This window comes from Metarhizium brunneum, chromosome 1, assembly GCF_013426205.1.
Source record: "Metarhizium brunneum chromosome 1, complete sequence".
In the NCBI taxonomy this organism is placed as follows: domain Eukaryota; kingdom Fungi; phylum Ascomycota; class Sordariomycetes; order Hypocreales; family Clavicipitaceae; genus Metarhizium; species Metarhizium brunneum.
Genome location: NC_089422.1, coordinates 7153012 through 7177072, shown reverse-complemented (window position 1 = coordinate 7177072; position 24061 = coordinate 7153012). Strand labels below are relative to the sequence as shown.

General features: G+C 52.8%; 10 protein-coding genes across 10 annotated transcripts; 6 read left to right on the top strand and 4 right to left on the bottom strand.

Moving 5' to 3' along the window:
• Positions 1 to 948: 948 nt before the first annotated feature.
• speG (Spermidine N(1)-acetyltransferase) lies at positions 949 to 1632 on the bottom strand (the record flags this gene model as incomplete). Its single annotated transcript, XM_014692876.1, has 1 exon — positions 949 to 1632. One exon carries the CDS (start codon positions 1630 to 1632, stop codon positions 949 to 951), a length of 684 nt encoding a protein of 227 aa, XP_014548362.1.
• Positions 1633 to 2266: 634 nt separating this feature from the next.
• Positions 2267 to 4220, bottom strand: G6M90_00g021880 (uncharacterized protein; the record flags this gene model as incomplete). Its single annotated transcript, XM_014692877.1, has 2 exons — positions 2267 to 3325; positions 3396 to 4220. 2 exons carry the CDS (start codon positions 4218 to 4220, stop codon positions 2267 to 2269), a joined length of 1884 nt encoding a protein of 627 aa, XP_014548363.1.
• Positions 4221 to 5223: 1003 nt separating this feature from the next.
• lsb6 (Phosphatidylinositol 4-kinase) lies at positions 5224 to 7652 on the top strand (the record flags this gene model as incomplete). Its single annotated transcript, XM_014692878.1, has 3 exons — positions 5224 to 5879; positions 5943 to 6734; positions 6809 to 7652. The coding sequence occupies 3 exons, from the start codon at positions 5224 to 5226 to the stop codon at positions 7650 to 7652; spliced, it is 2292 nt and encodes a 763-aa protein (XP_014548364.1).
• A 3521-nt stretch (positions 7653 to 11173) lies between these two features.
• Positions 11174 to 12060, top strand: laeA_1 (Secondary metabolism regulator; the record flags this gene model as incomplete). The annotated part of the gene is made up of 5 exons (XM_066129882.1): positions 11174 to 11184; positions 11246 to 11357; positions 11425 to 11586; positions 11726 to 11811; positions 11871 to 12060. The coding sequence occupies 5 exons, from the start codon at positions 11174 to 11176 to the stop codon at positions 12058 to 12060; spliced, it is 561 nt and encodes a 186-aa protein (XP_065986018.1).
• Positions 12061 to 14908: 2848 nt separating this feature from the next.
• AIM41 (Altered inheritance of mitochondria protein 41) lies at positions 14909 to 15442 on the top strand (the record flags this gene model as incomplete). Its single annotated transcript, XM_014692879.2, has 1 exon — positions 14909 to 15442. One exon carries the CDS (start codon positions 14909 to 14911, stop codon positions 15440 to 15442), a length of 534 nt encoding a protein of 177 aa, XP_014548365.2.
• A 674-nt stretch (positions 15443 to 16116) lies between these two features.
• On the top strand, positions 16117 to 16585 carry RUTC (RutC family protein; the record flags this gene model as incomplete). Its single annotated transcript, XM_014692880.1, has 2 exons — positions 16117 to 16220; positions 16294 to 16585. The coding sequence occupies 2 exons, from the start codon at positions 16117 to 16119 to the stop codon at positions 16583 to 16585; spliced, it is 396 nt and encodes a 131-aa protein (XP_014548366.1).
• A 96-nt stretch (positions 16586 to 16681) lies between these two features.
• G6M90_00g021830 (uncharacterized protein) lies at positions 16682 to 17734 on the bottom strand (the record flags this gene model as incomplete). Its single annotated transcript, XM_014692881.1, has 2 exons — positions 16682 to 17525; positions 17589 to 17734. The coding sequence occupies 2 exons, from the start codon at positions 17732 to 17734 to the stop codon at positions 16682 to 16684; spliced, it is 990 nt and encodes a 329-aa protein (XP_014548367.1).
• Positions 17735 to 19070: 1336 nt separating this feature from the next.
• Positions 19071 to 20224, top strand: G6M90_00g021820 (uncharacterized protein; the record flags this gene model as incomplete). Its single annotated transcript, XM_014692882.1, has 2 exons — positions 19071 to 19129; positions 19201 to 20224. The coding sequence occupies 2 exons, from the start codon at positions 19071 to 19073 to the stop codon at positions 20222 to 20224; spliced, it is 1083 nt and encodes a 360-aa protein (XP_014548368.1).
• A 248-nt stretch (positions 20225 to 20472) lies between these two features.
• On the bottom strand, positions 20473 to 21435 carry KRR1 (KRR1 small subunit processome component; the record flags this gene model as incomplete). The annotated part of the gene is made up of 1 exon (XM_014692883.1): positions 20473 to 21435. One exon carries the CDS (start codon positions 21433 to 21435, stop codon positions 20473 to 20475), a length of 963 nt encoding a protein of 320 aa, XP_014548369.1.
• A 349-nt stretch (positions 21436 to 21784) lies between these two features.
• On the top strand, positions 21785 to 22355 carry mrpl19 (54S ribosomal protein L19; the record flags this gene model as incomplete). Its single annotated transcript, XM_066129881.1, has 2 exons — positions 21785 to 21922; positions 22020 to 22355. The coding sequence occupies 2 exons, from the start codon at positions 21785 to 21787 to the stop codon at positions 22353 to 22355; spliced, it is 474 nt and encodes a 157-aa protein (XP_065986037.1).
• Between the last annotated feature and the right edge of the window lie 1706 nt (positions 22356 to 24061).

Genomic DNA, 24061 nt, shown 5'->3' with positions numbered 1-24061 from the left:
AACCCATGGAACGCAATGTTGCCCATGTATCATGCACTCACTAAACACGGGTTTGACTGTTGCATTGCCACAACAGATATTTTCCTTCGTGTCACCCATCTCGAGGCTCGGACTCATTGGCTGCCCTCTCTCAGTTACGTCACGCCTGTCTCATCAGGTCTCAAAGGGGGCTTTGCAATGCAGTCCAAGAAACAGGTCTGGCGCCGATCAACGTCAGTCGTTCGCACTAAATGGACATTGCATCTTTATATTGCCTTCTCCGAACCACACATCACGTTAGCTGTTGGCCTCGGCAGTAATCACTTGCTAACCACCATTTCACGTAGCATGAAGGGGACCCCCGGTGCGCCAACCATTGCTCCGAGATTTCATCTCGTATGTGCTACTTGGGTCTCTTGAAGGTGAGATGTAGTTATTCTGTACACTGATTTGGGAAACACTGCGTTTTGCATGGGATGCCTTCTTCGGCCTTTCGGGACAATACACCCTTGTTCAGAATTCATGCAGCAGAGATCCAGGTGGACAGATGGATATCACCATTTTGTCCTGAGACGTCAAGTTTATGAGTCTTGTCTCGGAGTATATTGCACTTGCTTCTAGAGCTCAAAGGTGCCTCATATTATATATATATGTGTGTGTGTGTGTGTATTACATCTGAACAGTTCGTAAAACATGGCCTCATGGGACACCTGAACGACCATGTCACGCGAGTACTGAACCAGGCACAAGTTAAGAGGGAATGCTCCGTAGAATGAAGCTCCATCTGATTTCTATATGCTGAGCGATATCATGCTTCCTGCGCCATACCAGTAATGGACCTAGGATGGCGGTGTATCCCAGAACGCCATGCCATGCTTGCAACTACAGAAGAATCGTCCTATCCAAGCTTCTCCCGCCTTTTTGTTCTCCTCTTCCCTTTCCCTTGCCTCATACCCCCCTTGGAGTCCGCTAGGAAGACGCTCCCCTCAACTTCTCCCACTCGTGCTCCGTCATGCCAAAGTCCAGCTCGTCATGCCACGCCCGATTAAAGTAGCACACCTCCCTCCGGCGTCCCTCCAACCTGAAGCCGATGTCCTGATACAAATGAATGCCCCTCTGGTTGTAGCTTGCAGCAACCATGCACACGGTATGCAAACCCGCATGCTTAAACGCCCAGTCAACCATCCAATTGATCGCCTCCCTCCCGTACCCTTTGTTCTGATAGGCCTTGCCAATCACGATGCCCATATGCGCCGAGCGATGATGCGCATTTCGGGAGCTAATACCCCCCCAGCCGAGACACATGGTTCCGATGATGGTAGGCTTCTCCTTCTCCTTCTTGTCCTTTTCTGACGGCAGTTGCTGGTCCTCCCGTTCCGATGGGCCAAGACAAATGGCCACGCCGAGGAGAGCCTTGCTGAGGGCGTCGAGGCTCTCATCGAGATCTGACTGGCCCGTGGGCGCGAGGACTTGGCTGGACGCGAGAGACAGCACCACGGGGTCCTGCTCGGTCTGCGGGAGGAAGTCTTTGATGTTTTGGTCCCTCTTGTCGATTTTGATAAACTCCAGGCGCGCGGTGCGCCAGGCGTTGACTACGTCGGCCGTCGAGTAGTCTACGGCGTACGTGGAGCTGGAGTCAATTGTGACGGGCATGGTGGTGAATGATGGGGAGGCCTTGGGCTGGAATAGGGGAAATTAGTTGGATCCCAATTGGCGAGCTTGGGTTGAGTGCTGTTTATTTGCAACGGCGACGGCGTCTTGACTGGCTGTTTCGGGCTGATTTAGAGGTATATATATTGTAGGCTTGGGTGGAGGGTATCGCAGGCGGAATTGGCTCCAGGCTCCGGTGGCCGCTGACGAAACTCGGCATTGGTGACCAAAAAAAAGGGACATATGTATGGACCCTTGGAGTTTGTTACCAGGCACGGTTGAGCTCACCCCATGCCGATTGACTCATCGGCGGATTTGCACCTGCATTTAGCGTGTGGGCTTGCTGATGCCCGGTTCTCCGGCTGAGTCGAAGTCGATGGATGCCTGCCGGGCGAGTCTGACTGTTACTAGACGACGTGCATTTGATTTCCCTTTGAGGCAGGATAGGCTAATCCGCTGTAGATGCGGTTGGTTCCATCTCTCTAGGAACAGACGTTGCGAGTTCTTGTGCCAGGTCACCAGGTCACATCGAAACGGGATTCAAAAGTATCAAAAGCCGAGCTTGCCGGCTGCGCGATGGGCTCAACATTGCCAACTACCTCCGACTTGCAATTGTCTAAAGAAAATTGCATAAATTTCAGTCATCTGCCGAGGGTGAGTCTTTCGGCATCCAAGCCCGTTTTGTCAACAAGCTCTCAATTGGCATGTCAACGCCCATCTTGCTCGCCCTCCTACACAGACCGGCATCGTCCCAATTCTCGCTGCCTACTCCCTTGCGCGCAATGAATAGATTATCCGGGTCCACGGCCTGCTTCACCTTGTACAGCCTGGCATAATTCGCCCCCCAGAAGGACTTCTGAAAGTCCTTTTCATTCGGATCCGCCTCGTTGAGGTACGCGCCCATATGCGGCTCCAAAACCCGCAGCTTTTCCATCTTGATATTGGTCAGCTCCTCCTGAATAGCCCTTATTTCCTTCACAGGAGTGGTGCTGTTCCAGCCTGCTCCAAAGGCTATATGAGTCAGTGTCTTCCGCCAGGCGGGATTGAGAGCCGAGTCAATGGTAGGATCGGCAGCCGCTCCGCCGGCAACGACAATCCCTATAAATCCTGTGGGTGATATCTCTGCGATATCCCGAAGGGCATCCGTGAGACGAGCAGCACCGTCTCGGGAGAGGAGAAAATCTCGCGAGATCATACGTGAACCGTATACCGCAATGCCGCCGGTGTCGTCAGCCTCGCCGCGGAGTAGGCCAAGGATGTAATCTGATACTCGGGGGTTGATGGAGATGTTGTACCCGGATACACGGCCGGCGTACCTATTCACCTCTGCCATCATTGGGGCTACGGCCTTTCGAATGGCTTCTTCGCTTGTCACGTTGAGAAACCCGAAGCCTCCTGTCAATTCGAGCACCTTGGTTCCGTTGATGTCGCTTGGTACGAAGCTGATTGCGTAGTATCCTGCCCCTCCGGCCCCCGATACAGATGGGAGATGGGCGTGGAAGGCTCTCACCATGTCCCAATATGCGGATGAGTTGGCTGCCAGCGTACCGAAGCCGAAGCTCACAAAACCAGAGGGCACATCTGGGAATGTGCGGATGGTGACGCTGATGACGACGCCGAATGTGCCGCCGCCGCCGCCGCGCAGAGCCCAGAAGAGGTCTTGGTTCTTGTAGCTGTTGGCCGTGACTAGTTCGCCCTTGTGAAGTGAGGCGGAAGATGTTTTAGTATATTAGACTCTGTGGCCGTTGGGAGGTTAGAAATCCTACCTTGGCATTGACAACCTTGAACTCCAACGCATTATCAGACGCCATACCCTTCCAGTTGCCCAATGGCGAATGGCCTCCGCCCTGGATATAACCACCAGCAGCACCAATAGTACGTGCTAGCCCAGCAACCACGGTGACATTATGCTTCGTAGCTGCCACGTACAGTTCCTTTAGTTGGACTCCGGCGCCAATCGTCACGGCAGAACCAAACGACTCGGAAGTACTACCAGCCGCGCCCTCTGGAACAAACCTGTCTGTAAAGGCCATGCTCTTTATCTTATTGGTCGATATCTGGAGCGACTCCGGCGCAGTAGAGCGGCCCAGGAAGCAGTGGCCAGAGTTCTTGATGGCCAACCGAAGGTTATACTTGGCTGCAAAGCGAACAGCGGCCTGTATATGTTCTGCCCTCTCCACGACGGCCGAGTACAACGATATGCGGCCTTGCCCACAGGGGATATTTTTGGGCTGATCAAAATAGCAGGATTGGTCTTTTTCCGGCCATGCTTCCCAATTTTCCCATTGGACAGCACCAGGTTGAGCCGACCGCCAGACAGAGTTGTTGGCGTTTTGTTTCGCCACGGCACACGACGTAGCGAGGGGAGATGATGGGTTGAAGCAGGGCGCTGCGACGGGGCGAACAGCTTGCAAGTTACCTTGGATGGTGGAATTCAGGGTGCTCCATTGATGTTTTGAAGGCCAGCACTTTTCGTGGGGACGACAGCGACATGATGTGTGGTAGTTGTTACTTTCAAGCACAAGTGTTTGAGACGTTTGTGAGGAGGTGGCAAGGAAGATTAATATTGATATCTTTCGTAACGACACCATTGCTATGAACGCGACCACAAGCTATGTTATGACAAGGGATGAAGTTGGTTTGCTCTAAACATCAGCTTGAATCAAAATTTCAACATGGAGAAGGGATTGGAGTCCATCCCACCCCCTCCTTTGTATCCGTTCCGCTGAGAACTCGAACCTTTCCGGTCAGACACACAAAGGATGCAGAATACAGCCCATGACAACGGCAGCTCTTACCACCAACTGTGTTATTGATCGCATTCAGCGACACTGTAACTCTGGTGACGCAACATCGTCTGCCGCCCGGTGCCGGGAATGGCATACATAAATGGCCCGAAGAGACGAAAGACGCACGAAAATGCCCACGGTTGGATATGCTGTGCAAGGTGTGAATGAGCAAACGAGTCTGGAACTGCATCCAGAGCCACAGCCAAAGCCACACTCAGGGCAACCAGCCACAGCCAGGGCCTCGTGGTGCCACGATACACTAAGCTTCTTTGGGCATAATGCCGCGAATCCCAGTCGCTCGTAGTACTAGTATGTACGTATTCCGAAGGTCCGTTGGTCATCACAAGCTGGGCGCGACTTGACACATTGAACAAGGCAACATTTAATCAGCACTCATTACTCCGTACCGTTCCACTCCTTTTCAAAGAGCAGCTTGCCCATCAAAGAGTCTGTGTATCTGGTCGGCTGAGGCGTCCGGCCGAAAAGGGCAATTCGCAACTTGTGTCTCCATTGAGCTGCTGAAGATCGAGCACGTCCATCTACGCACACATCATCTCCTTTCTTGGGTGCCGTCCATTGCCACACAGCTCGAAGGCCCAAGTTGGCTTCAACCCCTACCTAGCTTGCATCCACCGAATCAACTTTCAAAATCCGACCTCCGAGATCCTACAATCGATACACGTCACTGAAAAAGACTTGACTCTAGAAGCACACAGCCCTTTGTGTCCAGGAGACATTCGTCACACAGTCGTGCCCTCTCCCCATCGTGATGGCTGCTTGCCCAACTTCGACATCCAGCTAAACCATGCCGCGGGATCGACCTCCCACCACGGGCTACGAGCGCCTGGCCCAAGCAGACCAATTCAGTGACGACTCGGACGATGATCTCCTCGCCGCCTCCTCTGCCTCCTTGCAGCCGGCCTCTGCGCCGCGCTTCGCAGCCATCACACAGCCTCGCCATCGCTCCGGCATGATGAGCCCCAAGGCCAACCAACGGCCGAAGTTTCGAAGACGAGGGGGGTCTCATGGTGGCGTCGATCTTAAGGCCATCAATGCAAGGTTGGAACGATGGGCCGACGAAATTGCCTCTCGATTCAAGCGCGGGAAGGGCAGAGGTATTTCGGGCGAGGAGGAAAGACTTGAGATTCACCACTCCGTCTTCCAGCCTCCAGAGGGAGTGCGGCCCGTTACGGCAGAGGGACTGGCCGAAGACCAACCTGGCGTCATGACCAAGGCCGAGTTCGAAGCCATTGTGGAAAGTGTGCGCCTTGCCATTCGACAAGAGGTCCACCCGAGCATGATTTCACAAGGGAGCTCTGGTAGTTATTTTGCAAGGAATCCGGATGGCAAGATTGTCGGCGTGTTTAAGCCAAAGGATGAGGAGCCGTATGCCGCCGGTAATCCGAAATGGAACAAATGGATTCATAGAAACCTCTTTCCTTGCTGCTTTGGGCGAGCTTGGTACGTCTTGAATCTACAACATATGAATCTTTGGTTGCAACTAACTAACCCCGTCACCCGCAGTCTTATTCCCAATCTGTCGTATGTCAGTGAGGCGGCAGCCTACGTACTCGACTGCCAACTCCGCACCCACCTCGTTCCCTACACAGATGTTGTCTGGTTATCGTCAAAATCATTCCACTACCCTTTCTGGGACCGACGCAGCTTCTATCGAAAGAAGAAGCCGCTGCCTGCAAAGCCTGGTAGTTTTCAAGTCTTCCTCAAGGGCTTCAAAGATGCAAACGTCTTTCTGCGGGAGCACCCCTGGCCAGACCAATATTGGTCCGGTTTCCGGGCAAACGATACGCATAGGAGTCGCAGGAAGAGATGGACAGAAAGCTGCCGTCCATCTACATCTGGGTCACCGGAAGATGCCGATTCCAGCGACGAAGAATCGCCAGAGGATGCTGACGGGCCTGCCAGTCCGCCGCGGTTTACGTGGACGGAGCAAATTAAGCAGTCCTTCAGGGAGGAACTTGAGAAGCTTGTCATCTTGGACTATATCATGAGAAACACGGATCGTGGGCTCGACAACTGGATGGTCAAAGTTGACTGGGAGACGGGCACGGTGTCTGTGGCTTCGGACCCTGTACACCTGAACATGGAAACACCACAGGACGACCACGAGAACGCTCCCCGACCCGTTGATCTAGAGCAAATGCCGCAGTCTGCTACCAGGGCATCGTACCCTTATAGGAGCCAGAGGCCCATGAATGCTTCGAGCAACAAATTGGCATCAAAGGATCCAGCCATGCACGTCGGTGCCATTGACAATTCGCTTTCGTGGCCTTGGAAACATCCTGATGCATGGCGGAGGTAAGTCTACACCTGGCAGATCATTTTTCAAAATGCCTCATAACACAACAGTCACTAACAGCATGTTTTATTAGTTTCCCATTTGGCTGGCTTTTCCTTCCTGTAGACCTCATTGGTCGGCCATTTTCACAAAGGACCAGAGATCACTTCCTTCCGCTCCTCACTTCTACAGCCTGGTGGGCTCAAACACAAATGGCGCTCAAGCGAGTCTTCCAGGTGGATGAAGATTTCCAGGAGCGCATGTTTGCCAAGCAAATCGCCGTCATGAAGGGCCAGGCTTGGAATGTTGTGGAGGCACTCAAAACCCCAGACCACGGTCCTCTCGAGCTCACTCGTCGAACCAAAGTATGCGTCTGGGATGATTTGGTCGACGTGCCAGTTGCAGTCCCTATGCGGGTGACATCTTCTGAGCTGCGGCGCAACTCCAACGTTCGTCAATCTATGGACGAGGCCGACATCGCTAGCTCTGTACCAGTCAATCAAGACTCGTCGGCCGACCTCCTTGGACTACAGAGCGCCCCGGTGGACATGCCACGTTCTGGCCGATTCGACGAAATTTCCAGCCCCAACGATGACGGTGCCCGGTCACCCGACGAGAGACGATCCATGAACGGGCCCGACAGGAATCCATTTGGGAACCAGGCAGGATCCCGCTCACTAAACGTCTACGAGCCAGCTCGCCACGGGCCCTACCAACAGCGGAGATACTCGTTCGCTTCACCGGCAGCTGCAAGGCGGAATAGTAACACCATAGCCCAACAGCTGTACGGCGACTCGCATGATTCGTACGACGGTGACGACCCCGATGGGGACTTGGGTTATGCGGCAGCAGAAGGACAAATGGGCAACCAGCGCAAGGTCATCGTGGAGCGGCTTGAAGCCGTCAAGAGCAGAAACCCTGTCTTCACCTGGTGCTGATCGAGGCCAGCGCCATATAATTTGGGGGAGAAAACTCGCCCGTTTTTTGGCAGCTGCATGTCTGTTAAGCTCAGATGGTCAAGCTCAGATCCACTGACAGGCCGAAACCCGCCCTCGTGTTTGGCGGCGCAACAGCCACAAACATCTGCTACAGGGACCATGTTACTTCAGTGTCGGGCCTAGCCAAGTGGACTATTACGCCGTACGCAGGCAAAAGTTGGCCAGTTCGAGCTGGTGCTTGAACAGGGCACCTGTCCCGCTTGAACGCTCGTTACTTTATGACAGGAGTCTTGGCTCAAAAAGCCGGCCAATCGCTCCGTTGGTACCTGATCCAGTCGTGTCGGCCTGATTTGTGACTGGTCATGTTATACAATGATGTAATTATAGACATAGCAATTTTCTTTCCCCCTCTTTTTACACCTCATTCTCCCGTCATTATTCAGTATTCCCTACTCCGTACGGCGCTTGCAAATCTGGGCTTGAGAGGGGTGCAAAATAACTGCGTATGCGGAATCAGACTCTTTTGGTGGGATGTACGGGGCTTCAGCAACAGAGTGGTCAACACTTATGTAGTACAGCATGGATACGATAGACTTGGTTATAGACTATGTTCAAAAATCTGACACCAATTCCCGAAATGACACCCTTCAAACCCCTGTGCTTGGCCACGGTAGCACAAGCCTTTGAGGTTTCCACTCCGTAGCCCCGAGAGCATCGTTGCTCAATTGCACAAGAAAACTTGGATCAGCAATTTTTGATGGGCCAGAACACTACAGTAACATGTCTCAGCCCAAAGAGTAGGATCCCAATACCATGACGCAAACTAGACTTGCCTAAAACCCGAGGAGCTGGTCCCCCACGCGATACGCCAAACCCGAGGGCTTGGTTCGGCAAAAGGGCTTGCTTGCGCAAGGATAGGCCCCCTGCGAGGCATGGCTCGCGCCGGTCCGTCCTCGAAACCGCGGTGTCATAGCAAAATTCAAAGCCAGCAAAGCGTGGTGACAAGGGCCTGGCCCTCGGGCCAAATCTTGCCGCATGGCGAATTCCACCTGTCCGAAATATCTTGGCTCGTTCCCAGAGTTTCTCAGTCTCGGTTCGACGAAAATCAGTCGGTTCCAAAATCCCTCTCCAGTTGACCCCATATTTAACAATTCACTTGAGCCCTGCAGGGGGGCATACATAGAGAGAGCATGCAGTGTACTTACTATCTGGTACAGATAGGTGGTTGAAGCGGTCGCTATTGTGCACGTAGTTTAGTTGTTCATGGTTGATTCAGACCATCTAAACAATACTCTGTAGATAGGTTCTTGGCAAATGTGCCTGTTCAGCATAGCCCTGTGTGTAGGAAGACCGCCATTTTAGGATGGTCATCAACCATGGCACCTTTCGCAACCAACGCCACTGAATTGAGTAACACGTAGCCAATCCGCTCAAGCGAGACATTTCCTCATTGGAGATAGTTCTCATTATTAACCCGGAAGGCTTTGTGCTGTTTTGTCCGGGGCCGATTGCTGATTCATATATGTACAAGTGAGGAAGCGCAAATGTGCAGCTTTCTGGTGCATGGCTCCCCGGTGCTCAGGGTTAAATTCAGTCTCCCATTTCGTAGATTATTATTCCGGTACGTACTCCGTATTACTCCTGGCACATTCCCAACTGCGAGGGGGTTCCGAGTGCCCACACTGCCCACACCTGCTTCGTTATATTGTACCCGACCCTTGTCGATGTCTGTTTGTCTCTCAGGTGGTCTTTATCGGTGTATCCAGGGTCTCTGTGTAGTTCTACATCAGCCACGTACAGTAGGGAGACACGGAGGCTAATGAGCTTTGGTGGGTGACCTGTCTTATTTGGCGGAGTCTACTCCGTATCTGCCTTGTCATTTTACACGGTTTCGACCAGCTCGGTTTGTTCACCGGGTGAAAAATCACTTGCCCATTGAAGATAATGATCTGATTTTCTCCTGCTCTTTTAGGTTCGGTTCCGTAGTTCATGTTTCAGTCCACAAATATGTGAGGGATCAGTTCTTACATACAGCGGGAAGTATGCCTGGTGGCGTTCGGGTTGGGCAGATAGCTTGGTTGCTTGGCAAGATCTCCCGTGCTTTGGTATTGAGTAAGTAACATTTGAGGTCCACTAGAGTGGGTGCCATGAAGCCTCGGAACGCACGTCCAAGGCCTAGGATTGACCTGCTCATTCATTTCTTCGGTAATTCTTTCTTCACTAGGTCGCCACTCGAGGCTCAGCGGCCGTAGGTTCAAGACTTCAAGAGATACAGACAGGCTTTGGGACAGGTGGTAAGGCCATATTGTGCAGTTGAAAGCTGTCTGATTTGTAGTTGCCTTCCGCAGCCAGTCTGGAAGTTTCTGGGGCCATGTCAAGAGATCGAGGTACTTGACCTTTTCCGTTCAAAGCCCGCTTTCTGCAAGTAACGTCACTGCGCTGGAGGATGGATAATTCTCAGGCCTAGGGCATAACGGCCTCCATGTCCACAGGGGATAAATTAAAGCGCTGCGAAGCGCCCGGCCAGGGCAATGTCGGTCCTTGCAAGCCTCGACGAGTACCGATGCCACCATCAACGAACATTCGGCTTTCAAGTACACCCCCGATGACACTTCATAGAGAATGTGGCAGCTTTCCTAAGGAGCGTTCTCGGCTATGCTCTCCTTCTGAACATTAGACAAGCACGACTGCCTAGTACCGTTGTTCTGGCCCAGCACGAGAAAGTCGCCAGGCTGTAAAGTCTCATTTCTTGGCCTATCCACGTAGACGATCGTGAAAAAGCATTGAGCCAGCTTGTGGGGGAGATGGCGAAATAAAACATTCCCCTCCCACGACACTGGCACTCTATGCCATTGAGTATAACAGCATCATGGTTCACAAGAGCACAAGCCCTTCACAGTCACCTTGGGTCCAGACAGCACAATTGGTTGCGAGCGATTTTGTCCTCCCATTAGGCTTCCGCAACGGTGTGGTTTGAGATCATGTTCGTTGCTCCTCGTTGAATCTGGACCCTGCGGATCCATCGTGCGTCATAATAATAGACAAAAGTCGGGTTTGCGTCTCTGCCCTCCATCTGAACCCACCCCTGGACGTTGGTGGGCTCTTATGGTTGATTGGGTGGCACAAACAATAGCTGGCTGCGTTGAGGTTTGTAAATGGAAGGACTGGGCCACGCAGTTGATGAAGCAGATCTTTCCCAATGTCTCAGCTCTCTATTGAGTCTTCCAATGTCGAACACATGCCGGAGGCAAATATTCCAGGCCTTCCTTCATTCCTTCAGAGAAAATATTATCGGGCGTCGATTTTCTAGCTTCTGTGGCAAGTCATACGACGCTGTAGGCTTGTATTGTGGTTGGAAAACCTGACAGGCGGACCGGGATTGTTCTTTCGCATACCACATGACTGCCTCTTTCGCGTGAGACTAGTGATAACTCTTGCATCTCCCTACCCACGGAATATCTGTTCATGTCCACAACGCATTACCCAGAAGCAATACTTGTTTGTATCCATCAAACCAAAATATGGACACCGAGTAAGGGATATCATGAACACCAAATTCGGGCTTGGCAAGTTGGCACTAACCGTCCGAGAAGAGATGGGACCGTCCCTCTGGACAAATCGTTTGAGGAAACGTTGGAGCATCACGGTCGATCGTATCAAAGGCACGCTGTGACTAATGGCGTATATTTTGGCCCAGTCGACGAGGTATGTGCTTTCCGTTTATCCACGACCAAAAGACTGGGAACCATTGCGTTCTAATATTGGGATATAGGAAGAGGTCGCACATCTCGAGTTAATGCACTCTGTTCTCTGTCGACTTTTCGATGGTAGACTTATCTTCCCACCCGTGAACGAGCCGAAACGGATCCTCGATTGTGGCTTTGGGGCCGGTGACTGGGCTCTCGATGTTGCCAGAGCCTATCCGGACTGTGAGGTACGACAGCACACCGCAGCCCATCGCTAGACATGGAATTCGGCAAAAGGGAATACGTGGAACCTGTTTGTTCCACACGTCAAGTCGTCGAGAAAGGTGCTTCAGCGGCTATACTGCTTAGCTGACCGCGTCTCTTTAGGTGATTGGCGTTGATATCTGCCCCAATATGATACCTGAAGACCAGCCAGAGAATCTAGTTTTCCAAATTGACGACCTGAACGCGAGGTCAGAGAAACTGTTGTCAGAAATAGACTGCCCGCGACTAACTGTCTTGACCTCACCAGGTTTACCTTCTCCCCGGGACAGTTCGATGTAGTCCATAGCCAAATGATGTCTGGTGGCATTAACGCAAGCCGTTGGCACGGCTACATCCAAGACATCTTTCGTGTTCTTCGTCCTGGAGGTTGGTGTCAGATGGTGGAAATATACTTCAATGCTCAATCAGACAACGGAACTTTGCACAGAGGCGAGTGATGCCGCATCTCCCAAATTTGAGCTAGGAGTTAACAGTTGAGGAGGCAGCCCACGCACTATCCATATGGTCTTGTCTGTATCTTGATGCAATGCATCCTATGAAAGACACCAGAGCAGCTCTCCAGCTAAAACATCGGATGACGAACGTGGGTTTCACGGACGTTGAATCGCGGTTGCTAATGTTGCCCATGTGTCCTTGGCCAGCTGGTACGTGGTCCGCAAATTCGATGAAACAGGGCTCACAGCTGAGGTGCCTCTTCGTCAGATGAAAGAAATCGTGACATAGGGTCCGCTAATGCTGAGAACATTGCCCAATTACTGCATTCATTGGCCTTGTATCCATTTACAAAATTGCAAAAGTAAGCAGACTTCTCATGGCTTGAAACCCGGAGTTAACTGGTAGCTCCCAGAGTGCCGTTGGACCCCTTCATGAGTTTAATAAAGGACGCAAGAGAAGAGGCAGCTAATCCGCTGTACAAGGTATGAAGTCGAGGGGCGTCAAATGTCGTCTGGCAAAGGCTAACATGAGTCCGAACAGGCCTATTTTCCGTTGTAAGTGTCGTTCACAATAATCATACCAGACACCAACTAGAGACAAGTACAGAGGACAGCCTGCTTACATTATTACTCAGATACGTTTGCATTGGCCGTAAGCCTGAAGCGTAAGGCCATGGCCAGGGCCTCGGTCCAAGGATACTTGAGTCATGGACTGTTTGACTACCTACCTTCGCAAGTAATAGTGAACTCGAGGTATTAGGCCAGGCCCATGGCCCATGCCGCGGCCCTGGCAGTCCCATCATGTACCTCCTGCTAGTATTTCGTTTTGAACGGCCTCCAGCTTCAGCCCCTGGTGGTCAGCAAAGACGGCAAGGAGCAGGCAGTGGAGGTACTGGTCAAAAACAAGTTTCAAATATCGAGAGAAGAGGATGGTATTGCAAAGCAGATGTCATGGTGGAGTGTTCAGTGCTGAAGGGAGTCAACGGTCGTCGTCCGCGCTCGAGCTTTCCGAACTAGCAGGCACGGCATTCCGCGACACAGGCAGGTGCGACCAGGCGCTCAGGCGATTTCAATGTTGGGCCTTGGAGGTTGGACATGGAATGGCCGAAATGGCAGCTTTAGACGCTGCGGGGGTCAACTTCTAAAGTTGCGTCCTTGTCATCACACCAAGCGTTGGCATGGCATCCTTATGCCATGTCGTCGCCGAGTTAGCTCAAGATGGTGTAGAGAAATTAGCTACACAAACAACAGCGGATGCGCCCACGTTTATTTTAGCCTGTTTAGGCGTTCCTATGGGGTGGGCACACCAGTACCGACAAGCCAGAAACTGGTGATTGCAACGAAACCATGGTGAGGGCGAGTCGAATCAAAACCCGAGCCATGGCTTACCCAACATGTCTCTCATCTCCGTGGATGGGCGACGGGAGACATGTTGGGCACCAGTACGCCATGCCAGCCAGCCAAGTCGGATTTTCGGCTTCGCGCTGGTATTCGTCTTCTTGGGGACTGCTTGCCTCGCCCTTCCTCTCAGCTCCTCCTCCCCTGGCTCCCCATGCCCACGCTGTTAGCGACGTTTAACGACGGCTAAACTGTTTCAATGCTTTGCAGACCGGCGGACATGGGCGTCCCGCTTCTCGTCCGAAGCTCCAAGCCAAGTTCGGCCAGGGGCGGTGTAACTTCTACTTATCTGTCGATGTTCTCTCCAATATTGAGAGACGTGGTCCTCATGCTAAGGGACAAACGTATCTATTTCTATCTATCAGTACACCAAGGGTCATTCCTACGGCGGGCTACGGAGTGCTCCCATCCTGGTTGGCAACAGCAGCGCAACTACATGGAACTCCCGATTAGTACATGGTGTCACCAATATTTTGCCGAGTGAGCAGGCGGAGCAGAGGCTTCTATGGCAAGCCATTCAAACAAATAATACCGGAATCTGCGTCACCGGCTGAGAAGTTGTAATTTGAAACTTGGTTCCGGTTGTTGCTGCCAGGCGGGGATCAGGTGATAGCGCGACAGCGCCGATCCTCAAGCCACAGCGGGTCGTCGAGATGCGATGGACGGGAAGCATTGTAGCCACTTGATAGAGCGTCGATTCTCAGGCAGATTTTGCGACATCATGGCATCATTTCTGGTGATATATGAAAGGATGCCCGGGCTTAGCGCGCATAGATAGATCGATATGCAGCTCATCGTCCACCCAGCCAGTGATGTTTGCAGCTTCAGCGCATGCCCATGGCTGGGTGTAATGAGAAAGGAGACAACTGGAGTCCTGGACGATTATGGCTGCCTAAATACCGGAGAACAAATTTCTCGACGTCTGGGCATATCGGTGCGTAAAGTTGACTTCAACATTCAGCGGGTCAGAGACTGGTCCAACATCTTGAGACATTATGGTAAGCATGTACTCCAGCCAGTTCTATTAACATTGAAGCTATTAGACGTCTCCCTACGGAGTACATGTGTGTAATAAATGTACGTGAACATGTACTTAAGTATGTAACCTCGAAGCTAACATTGAGCGACAGGTACCGTCTGGTGGGTGTATCCACTGATTGACGGCGCACCTGCAGCCAGCCAATAGCTGGTGGTCTTTGACACTTGAACCTCTCGCCTCTCACTGTTCTGGATCTGACAAACAAAAAAAAGCTGCCCGTGGTCTGTGTTGAGCTTTGTTTCCACAAGATATTGCGGATCGACCTTGGCTTCATCAACGGCGCTACCAACCAGAACTACCACGTCAATTGAGTGCTCAATTGGGCTGAGTACAATGGCATCCAACCGAGCAATGTCTCTTCTCTCAGCGGTGCGCTGGGCACAGCCAGCCCGCATGCCACGTACTAGTAGGAGCATGCCGTCAGTCTTCATGCAGCGAACTCACCGAGCATTCTCGACGACCACTGAGGATGCTCCTCCACCCTTCTTGCAGAAGCTCAAGGGAGACCTCAAGGCCGCCATGCGAGCCAAGGACGCTCCACGGCTATCCGTGTTGCGATCAATCATGTCTGCCAACCTCAACGCCTCCAAGACCTCCAGCCCGATTCGGACCGATGTGCAGCTCGTTGCCCTAATGCGACGCATTCAGAAGAGTGCCCAAGATGCCGCGGCTGATGCCAAGACCGCAGGCCGCGAGGATCTCGTCGAGAAGGAGAACGTACAGATCCGTATTCTGGATGAGTACCTGGCCGGCAGTGGTGTTCAAACTCTGGGAGAAGCCGAGCTAAAGGCCTTGATACAGGAAGCAGTTGACGCTTCCAAGAGCGCAGGGACGGCTACAAAGTCCCTCATTGGCGACGTGATGAAGCGCTTGTCTGGTGCTTTGGAGGGCAAGGATGTGGACAAGAAAGTTGTTGCCAATATGGTCAAAGAGTTGGCGAGCCAGTAGAGGACGGGACATGCCATCCTGTGTATTGTATTATATCAGTGTACAACAGCTTTTAGCGGCAATCGATACCACGAATCTCACTCTCCCCACGGCCTAGCAAGCAGATCACCTGATCATATACAGACATTTCTTGGAACTCGGTGATGGGCAATCAAAGTATATGCTGTACTTAGGTCATGTACTACTACAACCCGTGGAGACGAGCAGCACCTGGAGAGGACAAAAGTCAACGGACAGCCATCACTGCTTGACATTGGAACAGCGGCAAAACGAAACCGAGGTGTCAAGAAAACAACGTCTAGGGCTCGAGCTTCAGCTCTATACCGTGCAATATTGATTGTTGGTCCAATTATTTACCAGAAGTGCGTATTGTTTATTCAACACAAACGCGACCACGCAATCGACGAGCATAACGGCCTTTTGTTCGCAGCTGCCCCACCAAGCTCGACGACGGCCGACAGGCTTAGAACGGGATATTCGCGGTTCTAAATGACTCATCCAATCGAAATGCTAGTTTACCGCCAGTTTTATTTTAATATACCAGACGCCCTTTGGAATCGAGGCATCACCTTGGTGCTCTACATGCATCTTGTGCCAGCCCTCTGCCCAGTACCCGCCCTCTCGCACCCCACGCTACCCTGCACATCCAGACCAACAATATCAGAGCTTCAACCATGTCTCGTACGAATATCAGCTCTGGCTCGGCGTTCGAGGCCGAGATTGGATACTCCCGTGCTGTCGTCGTAGATGACTGGGTAATGGTATCCGGAACCACCGGGTAGGTCTGCAGACGATTCGAACTAATAGTTTACATGTTTCACCGTTTTTAACAACTGATGACTCTCGTCAAGGTACAACTACCAAACGGGCGAAATATCAGACAATGTGGCAGAGCAAGCGGAGCAAACCCTGTGCAATGTCGACAAGGCATTGATGGAGGCTGGTTCTTGCATGGCGGACGTCGTTCGCGTCCAATACATCTTGCCGGATCGTGACGACTTCCCCAAGACCTGGCCGGTGTTGAGGAAGTGGTTTGGAGATGTCAAGCCTGCGGCCATGATGATCCAGTCCGCGTTAATGAAGGAGGAAATGAAGATTGAGATTGAAGTGACTGCGAAGAAAGGATGTGGACTTGAGAAATAGGCAACATTTTATTCTCGTTAACAGGCTGCCTAGGAACGGACTTGTGTTGCACAGCTAAATAATAATAATATGGATAGACGAGGAAATTGGACAAGATCAATGAACCAACGGCGCGACCACACCCCCAGCAGCAAACGCACTCATAATCGTGACGACGCTCGACACAGACAGCAGCGAGATGCCACTGATGCCGTGCCCCGAGGTGCACCCTCCCGCCATTCTCGACCCAACAGCCATCAACACACCGCCTGACACGGCCAACAACGGTGATATCTCGTAGGCAGGGCCAGACGCCAACCCGGGGACCAGCCTCAAGAGACCCCAAGCGCCGGCCGCGACCCAAGAGGCAAACAGGATGTTCTGGTACGAGGAAGGCTTGGCATTGGGGTCGGCCCCCCGGACGAGCCACCAGAAGAAATTGCCCACCTCTTCGTACGAGCCGGAGATGCCCATCATGGTCCTCCGCGTGAGAATAGAAACGAGCTGTGCGCCCCCGACGAGGAGGCCGGCCAGCGCGCCGGGAATCTTGGCCGTGGGACTGGCGGGCGTATACAGCGTCGTGGCAGCAATGACGGCCACGCAGACGGCCTCGAGCAACAGCAGCGCAGTGCCGTTGGACAGGCCCAGCCGCTCACCGACGACAGCTGGTTCCGGCCTCGCCCCGGCCTTCTCCCGCCGTCTCCTGACCAGCCTGCTCACCAGTCCGGACCAGAGCACGCCGCCAATGATGGCGCCGTCCAAGGCGTGGAAGCCCGACCGAACACCCGCCGCCAGCTGTGCGTAGAGCGTGCCGGGACACGAGCCCGACAGGGCCATGCCCGCGCCCAGGAGGCCGCCGCCCAGAATGTTGCCGTCGTAGCTGGACAAGAGGCCCAGCGGAGACGAGTTCCGGGGCGAGATCTTTGCGTAGCCCAGACGCTCGGCAACGGCGTATATCGCCCTGGCGGAGACGTGTGTTAGTTGGTGACCCCTCGCCCTCGAAGGAAGACGGGCCTCGACTCACGCGCTGGTGGCAGTGGCAGCCAGAAAGGTCTGGAACATGTGCCAATTCTCGAACTTCAACTGCGAAATCACCACAGAAGGCTCGTGGAAGCCGGCGGCCATCATGGCAGCGCCAAAGGCAGCCCCCGATATCGCAGTGGCGGCCATGGGGAAAGACTCGACCGCAGAGAGATGTAGATGCGGCTCAACTTTTTTCTTCTGTAGAGATGCGGCCCAGGAACGCGGCGGATGGGGGAGCTCTTGGAGTCGTGTTCTTTTATAGATCTTCTTTCCTTCTGTTTGGCCCTTGGAATCCTTTTCTGGCCTTTTATGCATGGGCCGCCGATTGCTCCACGGACGGAAGGAGGGCCAACACTCGATGTTCGGCGATCTGGTCTGCGTGCAGAGGCGCCCTCTTTGCCCTCGTTCGGCGACGATCCGGATCCATGGTGCCACGTTTATAGGACCCCTTATGAACCGGGTGCTTGGTAAAGCGCTCTCGTAGTCGGCGAAGGGGTGTGTGTGTGTGGGAGGGCCACTGGCTCGTTTGGTGGCTAGTGTCGAGTTGGTGATGGCGTCCGGTGGGATTGGCAATTATCGGGGACCATGGCGTGCTGTGTGTCGTTGGCTTGTCCTGTCGTGTTTGCGTGGTGATTCTTTTTTTTTTTCTTTTTTTAGTATTTCCCCCCCTTTTAGGTGGCTCAAAGCCGGAGTTTGAAATGTGGAAAGTTTGTAGCCATGCGGCAGGTGACTGGTTGCTGAACAATGCGCACGAGTTGTTGTCGCCGTGGAATTGATGATTCGCCGACCTGGCCCGAGCCTCGAAGCCTCATGGAAGTCTCAAGCTGTGGGGTCTGGTTGGATTCTCTTTGGACCCACCTTGGCCCGGATGTGCACTGTGTGACCCGGGCATGTAAGTGTCAGGTCGGGCACCTTGATGCTGGACGGGCGGCGCCTCGACGACGGCAACGGGTCTTGGTCGGTTCGGCATTTGGATATACTACAGCTACATTGTACCAGTAAAGAGTGTGCAGGCCTGCCGTTTGCCTCACTGTCCGCGCAATGCATGCCCAGATGCCAGGTGCCGGCTGATTGGTTTAGGGGCTGGCTATCGATAGTATGCACAACACACATGGTGGATGACAGTCTACTTACAGATGACCAAGCGGACCTGCGTGCGAGCTCCAAGTCCCTTGTCCGCGTACAACCTCCCAGCGCCAGCCGAGGTCCCCACGCTTGATGCCGTTGTTTCCCCGCCATGGCGATGCATTCGGCTATGAGATACCGCCGCGGTCTGCGATTCGCCATCTGCGATTAAACCGTCAACTTGCATTATTAAGGCGGCAATGGGCTGCTGGGCCATACATCATCTTTGATGCGTTCACGCCTGCGTCAACCACTCTGTACCTTATTGTACATTGCCCAATGACTCTCAGAATAATACAACTTTTATTTTCCAATTGACTGCAAATCTCCAGTAAAAATCCAGAATATCCCCTTCACAATGCCGCGAGTTCTTCATGTGCAAAAGATTGATGGCAAGCCAGGCAAGGTCTACTACCCGTAAGTATTCTCGCGACTCCGTCAATCACCAGCCAGCATCTAATTTTTTCCCCCGCTCTTCCAAACGACAGAATCAAAATCAGGGAAGCGCCTTTGCCCGAGGTCGGCCCCAGCCAGCTTCTCGTTCGCATGGACGCCGCGGCCCTCAACCACAAGGACCTGTTCATCCGCAGACATCTCTACCCAGCCATTTCGTTTGAGAACCCCCTGCTAGCCGATGGCTACGGCACCGTCGTGGAGGCCGGGGCAGCCGTCAAGCAGAGGAATCTCCTCAACAAGCCTGTCCTTCTCAACCCCATGCTCATGTGGGAATCCGACCCCGTAGGGCCGGAAAGGGGCGTCGTCCTCATCACCGGCGCGTCGTCGGCGACCAAAACAGGCTGCGCCCAGGACTACGCCCTTGTCGAGGAAGACGATGTCGTGCCCGCACCGGCGCATCTCACCCCCGCCGAGGGCGCGGCCCTACCGCTCGCAGGCCTGACCGGCTGGCGAGCGCTCGTCACCAAGAGCGGCAACGCCGAAGCCGGCAGGAACATACTTGTTACTGGGATCGGAGGCGGCGTGGCTATCCAGGTGCTCCAGTTCGCCGTGGCCATGGGGATCAACGTCTACGTTACCTCTGGCGACCAGGCCAAGATTGACAAGGCCAAGAGGATGGGGGCCAAGGGCGGCGTCGTCTACAAGAACGACGGCTGGGAGCGCGAGTTGAAGAGCTTGCTCCCCGAGAGCAGACCGTATATCGATGCTGTGATTGACGGTGCGGGGGGCAACATCGTCTCCAAGGCCACCAAGTTCCTGAAGCCTGGCGGCATCATTTCCCAGTACGGCATGACGGTTGCGCCCAAGATGGAGTGGACTATGCAGGCTGTCTTGATGAATATCGAGCTGAGGGGTTCGACTATGGGCTCCAAGAGGGAGTTCAAGGACATGGTCGCCTTTGTGAACGAGAAGAAGATCCGGCCCGTTGTGAGTAAGACGGTGAAAGGGTTGGCGAATCTGGAGGGTATTGATGGCTTGTTTAAGGATATGGATGCTGGGACACAGTTTGGTAAATTGGTCATTGAGATTAATGACCGCCCGTCGTCAAAACTGTAAGATAAGAGAACGAGAGGAGAAGGATGAGCGAAACACCCCAAGAATCGGCGGCCAATAATGAATCACACGAATGGAGGTAAATTTGCTCGAATCATTTTTGGCAATGAAATATCTTTGAATTTTCGTAGGATATCAAAACGCCTTGAATGCCGCCAGTACTTGTCCTCCCCAGCTGGGAATGATACGTAACGACTCCAGTCGGACAAGCAAACATAACAAACTCCCAATTCAGCCCCCACTCCCTTGTCTTAATCAGACGACTTCTTCCGCTTCTTCTTCGGCCTATTCTCCTCCGGAGGCACGAATTCGGCCTCTCGCTCCTTTGTCTTCTCTTCTTTCCGAAGCTTCTGCTTCTCGTTGCGTTCCTCCCTGGCCGCTCTATCCTTAGCCCCCTTGGCCAAGAAGTATTCACCGCTCTCAATTTGCTTGTCGATCTTGCTCTGCTCGGGTGCAGGCGGGAAGGGTGTGTACGCCTTCTTGGTCTTGTCCGTGACCTTGTGGGGGACACGACGGTGGCTGAGCGTCTTCTTCTTGAAGTTGGGGAGGAATCGGTCCCAGCTCTCGTTTACAAGCTCGGGATCCTTGGCCAGCTCGCGCTTGATCATGAGCTCCTTGATGTGATAGATGGGGTGGATGTTGGCCATGCAGTCCTCGATGATTCTTCGAAGGTCTTTGAGACCCTTGTATCCGCCCATGGCGCAGACTGTGTTTCCATGAACGAGAATATACGTCTCGGTCAGGAGCTCGAGTGCCTTGAGGGTCGAGCCGTTGGGGCCCAATATTCTTTGTCGTCGCTTGACAAATCGGTCTTTGCTGCCCACCAGGTTTCGAATCTTGATGACATCGCAGGCCATGCCGTCCTCGAGAATCTTGACTGCCTGCGGAGCCGGGACACTTCGAGCCAAGAGCTTGACGAGATCGCGCGCGTTCAGGATCGCCGCCGGGTCAAACGTTTTTCGGGTCGTCTTGACCGTCATTGAGCCTTCAACCAAATCCAATGTGCAGGCAATGCCATGCTTTTCGAGAGACTTGGTGACGAGGGGCCACGCTTCTTTCAGATACACTTCGCGGTATTTGGGGAACAGAGTCACAAATGACGACTCCTCCGCAAACGTGCCGCCAACATTGTCTTTGGAGGTGAATGTGTCGACCTTCCACTTATCGATGTCGTCCGTATCCCACGGCTTATCTTGTTGGTGTGTGGAAGGCATCCTTCCTCGAGTTTTGTCCAAACCCCCGCTGTCTGTGGTTGAAGAAGATGCAAGGGGATAACCTCGCTGCCTAAGACCGGACTGGTGCGCAACCAAGTACGATCGTTTGCCGACAGTTTGAATTGTCAACGTAACCTCTGGTGCTTTTCCAAATTTTTTGGATAGACGGCCGTGTGGGGCGGGTTCAAAAAAATCCAAGATACACCCACCCCCACCGTATGTCAAACACGAGGCTCTGCCCAAAAACACCAGAAGCTTGATGAAATCTTCCTAGTGACGACTCCATGCTCCAGCGACCACGTCTGGCCCTCGAAACCACCACCGCGCCACGGGCCACAACCGCATCAAAATGTCCAAAGCAAAGGGCGCAACTGGCGCCGTTGACCAGGTGGTCAAATTGATTGTTGGAGCTGGCCAGGCGAGTCCCAGTCCGCCGGTTGGTCCTGCACTGGGAAGTAAGGGTGTCAAGTCGATGGATTTCTGCAAGGTATGGAGGATGCCTGGACACTGCGATGCCGCCAACTCGCGTTCAACTGGCGTATTTTGAGGCCATTTCTAACCGAGACTTTATTTCGAAATCACAGGAGTTCAATGCCAGGACCGCACACATAACCCCCGGCACGCCGATGCCTTGTCGAGTCACTGTTCGACCGGACAGATCATTCCACTTTGATCTGCGAACGCCACAAACTTCATGGCTTCTTTTGAATGCTGTTGAAGCACCGCGGAATAAGAAAGGAAACAGAAAGGGTGCCAGCAAACCGGGTCACGAGACGGTCGGAACCATAAGTTTGAAGCATGTGTACGAAATCGCAAAGATCAAGCAGTCAGAATTACGGCTTTCCGGTCTTTCTTTAGAGGGATTGTGCAGGTCAATCATTTATCAAGCGAGGTCGATCGGTATCAACGTTGTGGCATAGGAAAGCGGTGGGGAGCCAAATCTGATATGAGGCCTATAGAGTGCTGAAAGTTGCCTTTTTTTTTCTCAAGATGAGGGGTGATGATTAGTGTATACTACAGAGGAAGCAGGCTTGAAGCCAAATGTACAATATGAATGCTGCATGTCCTATGCCCAGGTTGGAAATTCCAGAATCACGATTTCATCATTATAGCATGGAACTTTGATTGGTAGAATGTGAAAAAGGACGTCGGGATTTCATCATGCCAAAGTTTTTGCAAGGTGCGCGTTGGAATATTTGTAATGGTGCTGGCGGTTGCTTAATCAACAGCGCGGGATTGCGAAGAAAAACTTGATTTGTCCAGATGTGCTCGTTAGCATGTTGAGGTATTAAATGTTTGGCAAACCTTGGCTAGAACCTGGATATTAAGAGCCAAAGCAGCCAGGTATAGCGGTGCAACCGCGGGCCTTGCTTGACATGCAGGCGGTTGCTGTGGCTGACTTTATGTTACTACTAGTACTACGTCAATACTACTAGTCTACTACCACCATCTTCCTGGTCTGAGCTGAGTATTGGGATCCTATTCCAACGTTCTAGAAAAATTCGACTACCAGCCACATGCCAACTTTGACCTCCTCACCCCCAGTTCAGGCGAGCAAGCATGTGGCCCTCGTTGATGGGACATGAGGCTATCATTCATAATATTCCAGTGACCAGCAATGGGCGGCTGAAAACTTGCAAGGCAACATTGAAATCTTTGCAAAAAGCTTTTCAGCCCCAGCGGCTGCAAGACGCCAACTGGTCGCCGGTAGGATTCCGATTCCACAAGGTACTTGAGTACTTAAGTCGCTATTTCTCCCGCAGAACAAGCTCCGATGTCCAGCAAAAGTCCACTGTGGGTCTGGTCCATTTTACGCGTCCATCACGGCTGTTCGATCTGTCCCGAAACATGGACGGGCACTCAGCCACACCGGACTCGCAATGCGATGGATATTCAATCTTGGTCGAAATTGGCCCATTGCGTTGCAGGCTCAGGTGCAGCATCCGGAGCCTTTGGCCAGCGGGCGGGGTTTCGCACAGTCTGCATCATATCACGTGGTGCGAAATAACGGCTTCATGGGACAATCCGACAACGGAGTGTACAATCGAAAATGGAAAACGCAGCAGAAGCCTTGATGTGTACAAATGCGGCACTCCATGTGGGTGGGGTGGGCTGTGGTTGGCCGGCTTCAGCCCGAGAGTCAGGAACCCTGTGGTGCAAGAAGTCCATGTGACGAGCTTGTTGCCGAACATGTTCATGACAGGACGCCTCGACATGGCTAAACAACATGACAAGGGACAGTGAGAAGTCGGCATGCAGTCGAGTTCAAGCTGCTGAAAATTTTTGACTGTAGGTAGGCGATGAGCTTTATGGCACAGACGTGCAGAAACATCCATACTTAGTACTTATATTGAGCCAAGGCCATGTATGGTTTGTGCCGCGGTGTAAGTCGGGGAAATTTCAAGCCATCCGTCATGCATGTCATTGGGGCGTCAATGAGTTGCAATTTTACTACCGGAGCCGGGTTAGCCCTCAAGCTCCAGCTGTCGTATTTGCCTCCTAATGCAGGCGGAAGGAATTTTTTTAAGGAAAAAAAAATTCAGAAAAATTCAAGCGGTGCCTTCGGAGGGCGGCCGTCGGGTGGGTTCTATGGCGCGCTGTGGCGGTGACAGACTGACAGTAGCCG